The sequence below is a fragment of the Salvia hispanica genome, chromosome 4, assembly GCF_023119035.1.
Source record: "Salvia hispanica cultivar TCC Black 2014 chromosome 4, UniMelb_Shisp_WGS_1.0, whole genome shotgun sequence".
NCBI lineage: Eukaryota > Viridiplantae > Streptophyta > Magnoliopsida > Lamiales > Lamiaceae > Salvia > Salvia hispanica.
The window spans coordinates 11,072,877-11,085,915 of NC_062968.1; the positions used below are offsets into that span (position 1 = coordinate 11,072,877).

At 32.5% G+C, this 13,039-nt stretch overlaps 1 protein-coding gene and 1 pseudogene across 4 annotated transcripts; both read right to left on the minus strand.

Annotated features, from left to right (window-relative positions):
- Nucleotides 1–1,108: 1,108 nt before the first annotated feature.
- Nucleotides 1,109–1,243, minus strand: LOC125185706 (annotated as a pseudogene).
- Nucleotides 1,244–6,406: 5,163 nt separating this feature from the next.
- LOC125223816 (agamous-like MADS-box protein MADS2) lies at nucleotides 6,407–11,751 on the minus strand. 4 transcript variants are annotated; one of them, XM_048127112.1, is made up of 8 exons: nucleotides 11,283–11,751; nucleotides 8,633–8,711; nucleotides 8,485–8,549; nucleotides 8,305–8,404; nucleotides 7,847–7,882; nucleotides 7,728–7,769; nucleotides 7,473–7,615; nucleotides 6,407–6,748 (listed from the first exon to the last, which is right to left on the minus strand). In XM_048127112.1, the coding sequence occupies exons 1-8, from the start codon at nucleotides 11,465–11,467 to the stop codon at nucleotides 6,661–6,663; spliced, it is 738 nt and encodes a 245-aa protein (XP_047983069.1). In that variant the 5' UTR covers nucleotides 11,468–11,751; the 3' UTR covers nucleotides 6,407–6,660. The 4 variants fall into 4 exon arrangements, with proteins under 4 accessions (XP_047983069.1, XP_047983066.1, XP_047983065.1 ...); XM_048127109.1 differs by having other exon boundaries at nucleotides 7,473–7,636; XM_048127108.1 differs by having other exon boundaries at nucleotides 7,473–7,636; nucleotides 7,847–7,888.
- Between the last annotated feature and the right edge of the window lie 1,288 nt (nucleotides 11,752–13,039).

A 13,039-nucleotide genomic window follows, 5' to 3' on the forward strand; every position in this document is an offset into this window, starting at 1 on the left:
TTTGACACATATTCATATGTTACGAGAATCACTTCCATTCGGATGGTACTTGCGATTGCTGCTTTCACAATCATGAGATTCATCAAATGGATGTGAAGACTACAATGGTGAATTGTAGGAAGAAATATATATGGAGCAACCTGAAGGGTTTGTAGTACCTGGCCAAGAAAGGAAGTTATGCAAACTAGTGAGGTCTTTATATTGATTAAAACAAGCGCATTTGCAATGCCACTTAAAGTTTGACAATGTGATGTTAATAAATGGGTTCACTATCAATGAGTGTGATAAGTTGAAGGGGTCGGCAGCAGAAGCGTGCATCAAATAAATTTGCGTTCTATTTAGTAGATTATTTAGACAAAATCTATTCACGTAATTTTCACATGTAACATGCTCATAACTTGAATTAAACATGTTTTAAGTATAATTAAAACCTAAAACATATTTTTCTACGGAGCAGGAATAATACCTTGATGATTTTCCAAAGAATCGAAGATTGCTCGCTACTGCTCATTGTGAAGATGTCGAGTACTAAACCACGGATCTTCTGGCTGATTCCCAAACTCTATTCCGATATCAGTATGGGTTGATCTCACCGGGATACTAGGACTTGAAGAAATAGGACAGAAAAATTCAAGCTCACGGAGGAGAGCTGAAGGAGAAAAATCGTCCCTCACTGTGTAAGAGAGGAGGACAAAAATTTTGGAGTAGACAATAAAGTGTATTTTCTGTCTCATTTATTTTCCTATTTATATTAAGTTCCTTTTGGCCTAGACAGGGGTCTATGAAAGAATTTGGATAGGACATCCCCCAATTAGCTTTTTACTAATTAAATTGAACCCAATTTGGTATAAGTTTATATTGGAATAATACGAGCAGCCACTACAGAAGTAATATTGGACTGCCTATCCAAATCCGAAATTACAAGTAATCCGGATTTCCGTGTTGCTATTCATTTCCCGTTCTTAAGATATAAATGTCCATTAATTAATTATTGTCTGCTATGGACTTAATTAGATAACATCTTATTAATTCCAAGAGTGGACTTAACATGAAACACTTATTTATTTTTCATAGAGTAATAAAACTCCAACTAGCTAGGTTTTTTTTTGTGGGGTGCACCAGGCCCATGCAATAGTGCAACACAAAGGCGACGCGTGAAAGCCCAGATATCAAGCTACCTTAATGGGCTTTCCCCCTCAAAAAATAAATTTAATATCGTCTGGGCCAAAGGCGAATAATAAAACTTTGTTTCGCGATCCTCTTAAGGACATTATCAAACGAGACTCACCTCGCGCACGATTCGACATAAGAGCAATCCTAGCACCGCTAGATATTAATCACCACTACCCTATATATCAGGATTATTGGGTTGCGAAAAACACGCACCATTTCATAAGTCAAAGTAGAGCATAATCACCGTATGCTCAATGCTAACGTACATTAATTAAGAAATAAATATTTATCAAGACCTCGTCTTTCAGTAGATAGCATAAACACTCATCTCGCTGTTAGATCCGTTCAGTGCTCTACCACACCAGTGTCATCTTATTTCAGTAAGACTTAGAAATAATCGGACTGACATTTCAACCTTTCTCGATAGGTAGTCTAGGCCTATCTGGGTTCTGAAATTCTTCTTTTTCTTTGTTCAGAACTGACCGTGTTACCTAAAGTGGACGTCTCCCACATTCTGTCTACTAAAAGAAAGACTTATACTTTGTTACGTTGTTTATATATTTAAATATGCAATAAACATCCATTAAATGTAAAACATAACAACATTACGACAAAAATAATATGTTTTATTCCTTGGAAAATAAAATAAGCGTTTTTACTGTATTCAATTACTCGAAAGGTGATTTCTAGTATACAAACTCTAACAATAAGTGTTTTTACATTAAGATCTCAATGTGCATTTGAGTAAGCACACAGACGATTTTGATGTTTATCACAAACTGCACCCCACCAGATCTTGTGTGTATGGTGAATAGACTTGTGGGATGCTACTGGGTGTTCACGATAAAAAAAGAGTCAAGACGGGATTATTGAGCTTTACAAAGAAAGCATGACTAGTGGCGAAAGGATACACCCAAACCTGTAGGGTGGACTATGTAAAAACTTTCTCACTAGTGGCTAAGATGAGTACTATTCATGTCCTATTATTACTGTAACCAAAGACTGGCCGCTACATCAGTTTGATGTAACTAATGCCTTTTATGATAACGAACATTGAGAAATTTTCTCACTATGAAGGTTGAGATAAAGGTAAAAATCCAAAAAGAGAGAAATGTCAAGCCCATCATACCTTAGGAAATACCAATAAATTTTCATATTTATCTATGAATTCATCCGATACACTAAGATGCTATGATTATTGGATGATAGAAAACCGATACATATTAACAAATCAAAATACCAACATCATATTCTCAATATTACTTATATAAATTTAAAAATAAACAATCAATGAGAGATCACGTGCTTGGTTATTCAACAAGAAGTAGTGTTTATTTTAATACGATTCTAGTAAGTAGTATTATACCATATTGTCACTAGCAATCCAGTATAAGAATAATTTAGGATTCACAATGAGTACATATCTTTAGAAAAAAGATTTTTTTTATTCAATTAACAAAATCCGTACAACTTAATTAACATTGCAAGGAAAACCATATCGATAAATCACACGATCTTTACTAACATACACATCATAAATTTACTTCTTTACCTTGCATATATTAGTACAAGATTCTGCTTTTTTTAAGCCAGATTTTATTTTAAAAAAATTCAAAGATTCGGAATAAATTTCAACTATATATCCATTCATAATTCCACCGAAAAGCTAATTTCCTAATCCTCCCCGCGGCTAAATATATAAGGATTTTTAGATCATTGAAAATATTACCATCTTCCAATTTACCATGTTTATAAAATTCGATAATTGAATAATTTACCTAATCGAACACATTATGTTTCCAAAGAGCCAATTCCTCTAGGTATATATATATGCGAATTGGAAAAGCTTCAGAGAGGAAATTGGAAAGGAATCTCTCGCAATTATGTCAAGACTCGCACGTCCAGTCAAGTTGCAAGTCATGCTCAAAAGTACTTCCTTTACCAGGAAAAACTCAATCACCGTCCCAATCTCCGACGTTCTAGCATCTTTGCCATCCCCGTTGAATCGGTAAACCACCTAATCAATACTCCATATTATACATAGTTGTTGCCTCTTGCTTGTTCATAAATCAATGGCAATATTATGAAATATTTTGATGAATTAGGTTGTTGCAACGACGATGGAAGATGCTAGAAACGAGCAACAGATCCCGGCCTCTGTGCCTCAGCCTGTGACATCCAATGCCGATGTTCTGCCATCGATGCAAGGTGGGAATCCGTTGGAAAACTCTCAAAATTTCCTAGTGAACAATTCATCACCAATGTTTGTTCATCGTCTTGAGCCAGCAACTTCCTTTCGATCTATGTCACATCATAACTGTAAACATTCTTGACAAAAATAGACTAGGAGTATTTATAATTTTGTGTAAATTCATTCCCACCCCTAATTTTGTCTATTTAGGCTATATTTTTTACAACTAATGCAACAATTTTTCAAACATGTTGATATAAGAAAAAAAAAAGGTATTGTTCTAGCAACACGGAAAGTAACTTTGAGATTATAGAGCAAGGCTTTCATCCATGCATCTTTAAAACAATGTGAGGTTACAAGTCTGGATGGATATTTAAAGCCTTCTATTTGCAGAAGTATTCGTGGAATAACTTGCTCACTTATAGATTTGAGTAGTAAGATTAATGGGAAACCTACTTGGATTAAAGAATGACGGGTAAATAATTTATTAAATTAACTTAAACAGAAAATGTTATGTGCTACTATTATTATTGTTATGTGGAATAAAACTATAATAATAGTACTATAAACTTTGGTATTTTTTAAAACAAATTAAACTTAGTAATTGATTCGATTCAAGCACCAAAGATTGGTATGCATTTATGAATTTAACCATATTTGTCGACTATATATAATATTTAACCAAAATCGTCACTATATGTGAAAATTGTGATCGTAATTATGTATTGTTAGGTTATAGGGAAGTTATTGAAATTTAAAAAGTAGCCTAAAAATTAATTCGTTTTAGAAAATAAATTTGATATAAACGAATTAAAAAATAAATGATGGTGAATGGTTTAATCATGGAAATTTACGCTAAAAATGGACGAACTAAGAAGCGGTTTACGTGGTTTGGTATGAGATGCAAGGAGGACTTAGCTAGACAAAAACTCTCAATTCTCACGTCACTTAACTCTCAAGAACAAAATGACTCACCAAATCCCATTAATTGTAACACATTTGCTCTTCTCATATTTTTCGGGATTAAAACTCACAAAATTCTTCAAATAAGAATCTTGAACTTGTTAGCAAATTCCATTTTATGGTACCCCATTCATGTTCATAAAGGCCAACATATTCATATTGGGTCATACAAGGCCCAATCTGCTGAGTCCATCCGTCTTTAACAAATGATCTCTAAAAATATTGGCACACTAATTTAGTTGGCTAAACTTATTTACTTACGATCTAATTTATGCAAAAACTGCTGACATCCCAAAAGATATGAAAATTAAATATTTGGAAGCACTATCTATGTATGGAGATTATTCATCTGGTGTTTAATAATGGTAATGATGATGTAATATTAAATTCCTACTTTACTTAAGCCACCATTATTGGGAAAGTAATTCTAATTTTGTACTCCCTCCGTTCCAAGGTAATTGAGTTGTATTCCTTTTTATTTGTCCTAAAGTAGTTAAATCATTTTTCTTTTTTAATAAAAGTTTAATTCTTTTTTTACTTTACTCTCTCTTCTTCTCTCTTATCTTATTTCATTTCTTACTTTCATCTTTTCACTTTAATTTTTTAACAAAAATCATTTTTTTTAAAATTTATTTTGTGGATAAAACAAAATATCACAACTACCTTAGAACGAGAGAATTACGATGGATTGGAAAAAGAAGATCATTAAGAATCATATACACCCATTATATTTATATAGTACTCCCTCCGTCCCGCTTAAGATGACACGTTTACCTTTTTAGTTTGTCCCAACTAAGATGACACATTTCTTTTTTTGGTAACTTTCTCTCTCCAATTAATACACTCAACCACTTTTTCTCACTCATATTAAAATATCCATCTTTCTTTATCTCTCTACTTTAATACTTACACCCACCTTCTCTCTCTCCAATTAAACACTTTAACCAATAACTCCTAAAACCCCGTGTCGGCTAAGCAATGTGTCATCTTAGCCGGGACGGAGGGAGTACATGCTATGAGCCTATGAGTGTGGCCGGCCATACACGCACATGGAGTATAAATTACTGCTACTGCTCTTCGTCACTTTGTCTCGTCGTTAAAAGAAATAAAGTTTAAAAGGTCAAAAGGTGCGAGAATAGTTGAAAAATAAAGAAGAAATAATAATAATAATAATAATAATAATAATAATAATAACAATAATAATAATAATAATAATAATAATTATTATTATTATTATTATTATTATTATTATTGTTATTATTATTATTATTATTATTACGGTGCTATTTTTTTGTTAAAAAAATAAAATGCCTTAATTTAGATGGGATGTCCCAAATTAGAATATGAATAGCTTATGTTCGGACGGGGGAGTAATAGTTAGTAAATTTGAAAGATTTGGTTAAATTTTGGTAAGTTCCATAAAATTTGAAAATAGAATAATGAATCACGAATTTTCAATTTTTTATCAATTGTCTGCATACAAAATGATGTTTTTTCTTATGCTGAAAAATTTAGGGATGTCAATTGGGCGGATGTCGGGTTATTCGTGTACGAACCATTAGGTTATAATTTTTTGGTTATAAATTTCCACTACAAAATACTTAATTTTTATGGAAATAAAAATTTTCACGCACTACACACACTTTACACAGTTGACATACTACACACACTTCACACATTACACACATTTTAAGCATCCGATTTTTTTTCAGTTTTTAGATTATTTTTTCGAATCATAAGATTTGCAAAAAGTTTAAACTGAACCAAACCGAAAAACTGAACCAAATTTGAAATTTCAGTTTATGAATAGTGTGTCCAACGTGTCATTTTATTTTTGTCATTAACACTATCAACAAAATTATGCTTATTTGTCAACCTCCCATCAATAAATATCCAGTACTACATTTTTATATTTACTTAAATGATATTCAAATATAGAAATTTGAATCAAGCAATAACCCGGATCGACCAACACTAACAACACAAACATAATGGATAATAATATAACCATTACATGTGTCATTCCTAGATGAATTGTATCCTTGATTCATTAGCATACAGAAGAGGAAGAAAACACAATGGTGAAAATATAGATATTACAATTAACAACATACATAGAAATTTGATTGGGAGTCTAAATAGTTTAGGCTAACCAGAGTCCCTTTTGTTTGTCCGTACATCAGTTTCTGATAGGTTGATCGAAGGTCCAAATATTGAACCAAATATTAGAGTGTCACTCCATTATTTAAGAATGTACTTGAAAATAGATAAAATATGAATCATATTTATATGCTTCTTAGAGTAGACTTGAAAAGATATGTTGCAAGTCAGAGTCAGAGCATCCAGCCAGGGACTATTCCGTTGACGTTTTGAACTTCCGTTGCTGCCGTCATCTGGCTCGAACTCACTGGATCACTATACCTATTTTCCCAAACCAAAAAATAAACATTAAAGAATAGTTTAATCATTTTCTATAGATGCATTCTACAAAACGGTTATGGATTTATTAAGACAGATACTCCCTCCATTTCCTAAAAATATAAATATTTGAAACAATATAGATTTTAATGCAAAATTGGTGAAGATAGAGATAGAAAGAAAAGTGTTAACTAGTGAAAAATGGATCTCAACTCATTAGAAAGAAAGAAATTTTCTAAAAAAATAAAAATAAAAATTTAGAGACTAACAAAGAGGAAAGAATTTCTATTTTAGGGTACAAATCGAGTATTTTGGATTTTTGGTAATAATTTCTATTGTGGTGCATGGTGTTTTGGTAACAATTAAGCATATTAAACCTGTTGAATGCTAATCAATAAACAACCATGTATATTCTCTCTATGTATAAGTATTTGAAGGAAGACTAGTGATATAGCCATATATAGCAATATAATAAGAGAGCACGAACTTAGTTCACTATAAGAGCGATTTAGTGCACTATAAAGACGTTTTAGTTCACAACACGAATTTAAAATCACAGAGTAAACTAAAATGCCATTATAGTGAATTAAATATTTCACGTAGTAAATACTTCACTATAAATTATAGTGAACTAAATTCATATTCTCTAGTTATGCATTTATGAAAACTGCCAACCCTTTCAAATTATAAAATAAAACAAATTAATATTTTTCAAAAAAAATCTAACCCGATTTGGAGAGTAGAGTTGCAATCAAGAGGCTGAAAGAAGCCCTGGGATTGAGCGTGGTGATGAGCATAGTTGTTACTGTGCTCCCCACCTCCTCCCACCCACGATTGCTGAAGGTGATTTGCAGCATATATCTCTTCCAACTGACCATCAAAATTCATAAACTAGATAATTGTAATTATAATTGATGATTGCCTATAAATATATAAAATGTTTCTGCATTCTGTACATTTAATTGTGCAAACTTTAACTAACCTTGCTCTCCAGAGCTTTGTTAGCATCAAGCATCAACTTCTCCTGGACTCACAATCATTAATTATTAAAATCAAATATATTATCCTAGTATAGAGAGAAAAAAAGAATATCAAATATACCTTTGATTGAAGATCAGAGAGCTGATCAAGCATAACCTGTGTCTGCACACAAGTTAGTAACGAAACTGAGAATTTAATTTCACACATTTACAACACTACGTTTGTATGTTTGATTACAAAACTGAATGTAACAGAAAGCGACTCCATAATCAATCAATTTCACATATAGTAAAAAAATTGTAGAACAATATAATCTTATATATAATGATTATTATGATATAAATCCATGAGTTTCATCTCAAAACCAATTGGTGATAGGAAGAGTGGCACATGGGATTTATATAGAGTACTAGTTTAAGTTTTCTCTTAACACTGATGTGGGATAGTTATTATTTTTTTAGTTTCAATTGCCAACAGATTATTTGAATATTCATAACAAGAAAACACTCATCACAATGATCATCCTCCTATATGTGTACAAATCAAAATTAACAAAGAAATATTTTGTTTCAGCTTACTCTTGTAGATCTAATGTGCTTCAATGATGTGTCCAATTGATGTTCAATGTGCTCGAGATCATTGATGTTCAGAGGCCCAAGATCATCTCCAAGTAGTTGCCTGAAACATTAATTAGTTTCACAAGTTATTAATAGTATATACATATACTTGGTATCAAAAGTGGACGCAAATTCGTTTACCTTTGATATCGTTGTAGGGACTCGTATTTAGCCTTAAGCTTTAGGTACTCCCTATAGCTGCTTTGCTACAAAACATCAGTCCCATGTAAAAATTAGATAGATCATACAAGATTCTTCATACTCGGTGTTTTGCAAGAAGGCATAGTACCTCAATATCCTTGTCTAGATGGTTGACTTCTAAAGAGCCATAACTGCATTTTTGGTACCTATCAAGTGTCTTGAGCATGCTGGCACAATGCATATAAGTGCAATTAGCTATATGTATATTGTAGGATAAGGGTGTATATATGGAGATTAAGTAACTTCTCACATTAACGCTCTCAAAATAAAAAAAAAAGAAAATTCAATCTACGATAGTTTCGACGCATGCTAGCATGTCCAATAATCAAGAAATATTATATGAATATGTTGCAAAACAGTTTAATATGATATTCCCTCCGTTCCTTCATAGTTGAGGCAAAACTTTTCGGCTTGAAGTTTAAGAAATGGATGTTTAATGTGTTAAGTAAATAGATAAAAAAAAATAGAGAACTTCTCGAAATGGAAAAATGAAATTATGAGGGAACTGAGGGAGTCCTATATATAATATGAAGCGTTACGCACATTTTGTTAATTAGAACAAGAAAGGTTATTAATTAAAAAATTCAAAGAATTTCTGTTATACATAATGTTGATAGTCTTTAACTCCAAACTAGTGTTTGATATCACAAAAATATTTGGAATTGGTATAAACTCACAATTTTCCAATCCTCTCAATTACCACAATTTGAATATCAAATACGAATTAGATAATTGGAATTTCAGATAGTTATAAAATTAGATATCTTCACACACTACGGCACACACTATTCACACACACATATTCAAACAAAACACTCACAACACAAAACACACAATACAAACACTACACAAATTATGGAGTATATTATTTTATATTGGAATGTAAGTGTATTAATTAATTAATTAATTAATTGAACTGTGTGATGTAGTTACTAAAAATAGAAAAAAAAATTAATCAAACCTTAAATCACAGTCATAATGAAATAGCAAAATACGACATCACGAAACAAAGGGGGCATAACTTTAGTAAAACACAAAAAATTAAAACACAAAAAAAATATAATAATAATAATAATAATAATAATAATAATAATAATAATAATAATAATAATAATAATAATAATAATAAAAAGAGAAATCATATAACATAAGGTGAATAGGAAGGGCATGAAGAAAAAAAAAAAAAAACTAGACATTAGGAAAACATAAAGAAAAGTGAGAAACAAAGACGATTTCAAAGTGTATATTATGTATTTGTGTGTCCAATGTATGATGTGCCTGTGTAATGTGTGTATCCAGTGAGCGTATAAAATGTGTGTGTGTATCGCGTGTGTATTGTGTTTGTTATGTGTGTGTGTTGTGTGTGCTATGTATATGTGTGAAGTATGTGTGTATTTAGTGGGTGTGTGTGTCTCGTGTGTATTGTGTGTGTATATTTTTGTGCAAAGTTTGTGTATGTTTATGTGCGTAGTGTGTGTATCATGGGTTATGCAGTATGTGTAGTATGTCCGTGTGTTGTGTATGTTTGTAGTGTGTATGTTTGTGTTTATTTAGTGGGTGATGTAGTACGTGTATTTTGTCTGTGCCAAAGTTCTTCAAATCAAATTTCTTACCAAATACTTATTTACCGAATAAAGTATATGGAATTGAATTCTAATTTAAGTCCCCCGAAATTAAATTCTAATTTCGTGTACCAAACGAACCTGAAGAGAAATTTGAATTCACAAAATTTAAATTAACTAGCATATCTCCAAAACAGCTGAAGTTGTTGATCATAAAGTTGTCTAAGCCAGAGACTGAAAAAATTACATAACAAATTAAACCAGTTTAAATTAATAATTTAGTAAGATTTTACAAATGCAAGATTACTTAAAACACAAATAGAGAAACTGATTTTTTTTCACCCAGCAAAGAGTAGTTTAGCTAAACAAAATAAGTTTAGTTTTATGTTGTTTAATACTCTCTCCGTTCTATAGTAATGGAGGCAAAACTTTTCGGCACGGAGATTAAGAAAAATTGTGTTAGGTGAGTTAAGTAAAAAGAGAATAAAGTGGAAAATGAAAAAGATAGAGAGATGAAGAGAGATAAAAGTAAGAGAGAGTAAAGTAGGTGTGGAAAAATGTGTTGACTTTTACTAAAAAGGGAAATGACTCTATTACTATGGAACGGACGGAAATGGAAAAAATGTCCCTATTACTATGGAACGGAGGGAGTACAAAGTAAATTAGCTATGCGACCCTGTGAAAAGATGATCTATCACACCAGACGAAAACCAAACAACTCAAACTCAATGTATTGTCTTTATTAAATTGAATGGAAAGATCACCTCAAATACCGTATAGATACACTTGATTAAACACACAGCCCCCGTTATATTTCTGAATAATTCTTTTACAAATTCAATAAAGCAAAGATCACCTCAAATACCCTATGAATAAACTTGATTAAAGACATATCCACCGTACATATATCTGAAAATTTCTTGTACAAATTCAATGAAGAGAATCTAGAATTAATCCAGTTAAATGAAAGAAAAGTTGTCAGACTAGAAAATAATTCCTTAATTTCACGGATAAAAGCCAGAATCGATTGCAATAAAAGCTGACACGCAATTGAAACTTTGACAGAATTCCAAATCACAAAAGCTTTAACCAAGAAGTAATTAATTGAAACATAAATTTGTCTTAATTTTAAGAATCATAACGAATTCATAGAAATTGGGAGGAGATATAATTTACTTGGAGGTGCTGCAGAATTCATAAAGCTTGCCACGGTTAGAGAAGATGATGAGAGCAACCTCAGCATCACAGAGAACAGAGAGTTCATAAGCTTTCTTGAGCAAACCATTTCTCCTCTTTGCAAATGTAACCTGTCTATTTATCTTGTTTTCTATCCTCTTAAGCTCCATTCTTCCCCTCCCCATGATCCCTATTTATAATATATATACATCTAATTTAATAATTATGTAACTATTAAACCTTCACTTTCCTCTTTCTTCACCCAAGAAATTTCTTTAACCAAAAGGGTAACAATCTTCAAACCCTAAAAAGAAAAACTTAAAAAAGGACCGTTCTATTTATAGAAACGCTAGAACATGAGTTAAAATAACTGCGTGTGTGTGTGCGCTTTAGAGAGAGAGAGAGATCTAGAGAGAGAGGAAGGAGGATTTATTCATGGATTCTTAGTGTAAAATGATCTTAGCATGTGCTGAAGAAGATGGGGGGAGAGATGAATTTTAGGGTTGGTATTATTTTGCCCATTGTCTTAAAAGCGTGAACCGTCAAGCGCGTGGGATTCACCGTAAAGACTTTTGTTGCTGTGGAATGGACGTGTCCTTAAACGCGTGGAATCGGATTGTCACTGTCCTCACAGCTGAACCGAGACCCATAAAGTAGTCGCCACGTGTCGGGTGACCAGTGGTTACTCCACTCTTGAATACAATAAGATAACATAATCTAAATAATTAAGTTGAAGTGTTAAAGCTAATCAAAGAATTTATCGGTTCTTCGAATTTTAGCTGATATTGAATAAAGTAATTATATCGTAAGAATATATTACTTCCTCGTCAATTTCTACATAATTGAGGCACTTCTTTTTTTACACGAAGTTTAAAAAAATGAATGTTTAGGGTTTTAAGCTGGTGTATAATAAAGTACTCCCTCTGTAACAGCCCGGCATTTCTAGGATATAATAAATGCAGCGACTGCTGCTTAGGCGAACTTAAAAACAACAAGAACAGAGACTAGGGTTTCAATTAAAGAGATTTACCCTAACAATTAATGAAGATCAAGGCAATAAGTCAACGACTAACTTACGAGAATCAAGACTTATAGATAAGGCTCAAAAGTCAAAGGTTTAGCATAATTCCAATAAAACGCAATAACTCTCCTCATTCCAAAACAAAGAATTAAGTTCACCATAACCAAAAATAATAAGTTTCAAAATATTCAGCGGAAGCATTTCAAGAGAAGCGAAGCCATGTATGAAGACACGACAACACTCAAAATCCCAACCATCCATTATTCAATTCCATCTTCTCAACACCACCGACCGCCCATCGCCGCTCAACCTGCACATAGGGAAAACACATGCAGGGCTGAGTATTTTAAACATACTCAGTGGACTCATACCAAATCATTTTATAGTTATGCCACCCTTACCATAGTGAACTCGAGGTTTGCTTTTATCTAAAGATAAGCATCGAGTATCACAAAAATATATCATGGATTGGCCAGTCAAATAATACCTCCCATTTTCTCATCAATCATCATTTCATAGTGCGACGAAAGTGTGGCCACACTATTCGCCCACGAGATCGGCCGACTAGCAAGGACGGCTCCCGATCCCACCGTGTACACAGCCTGGTAGGGTTTGCGGCCCATACTCAGACCCGAATTCGTTTAATCATAGCCACTGTAGCCTAATGGAGCGTACTCACAATCTAGGCATCAGGCACACACAATATCCAAAATAATTCATAGGCATGGCATAACAG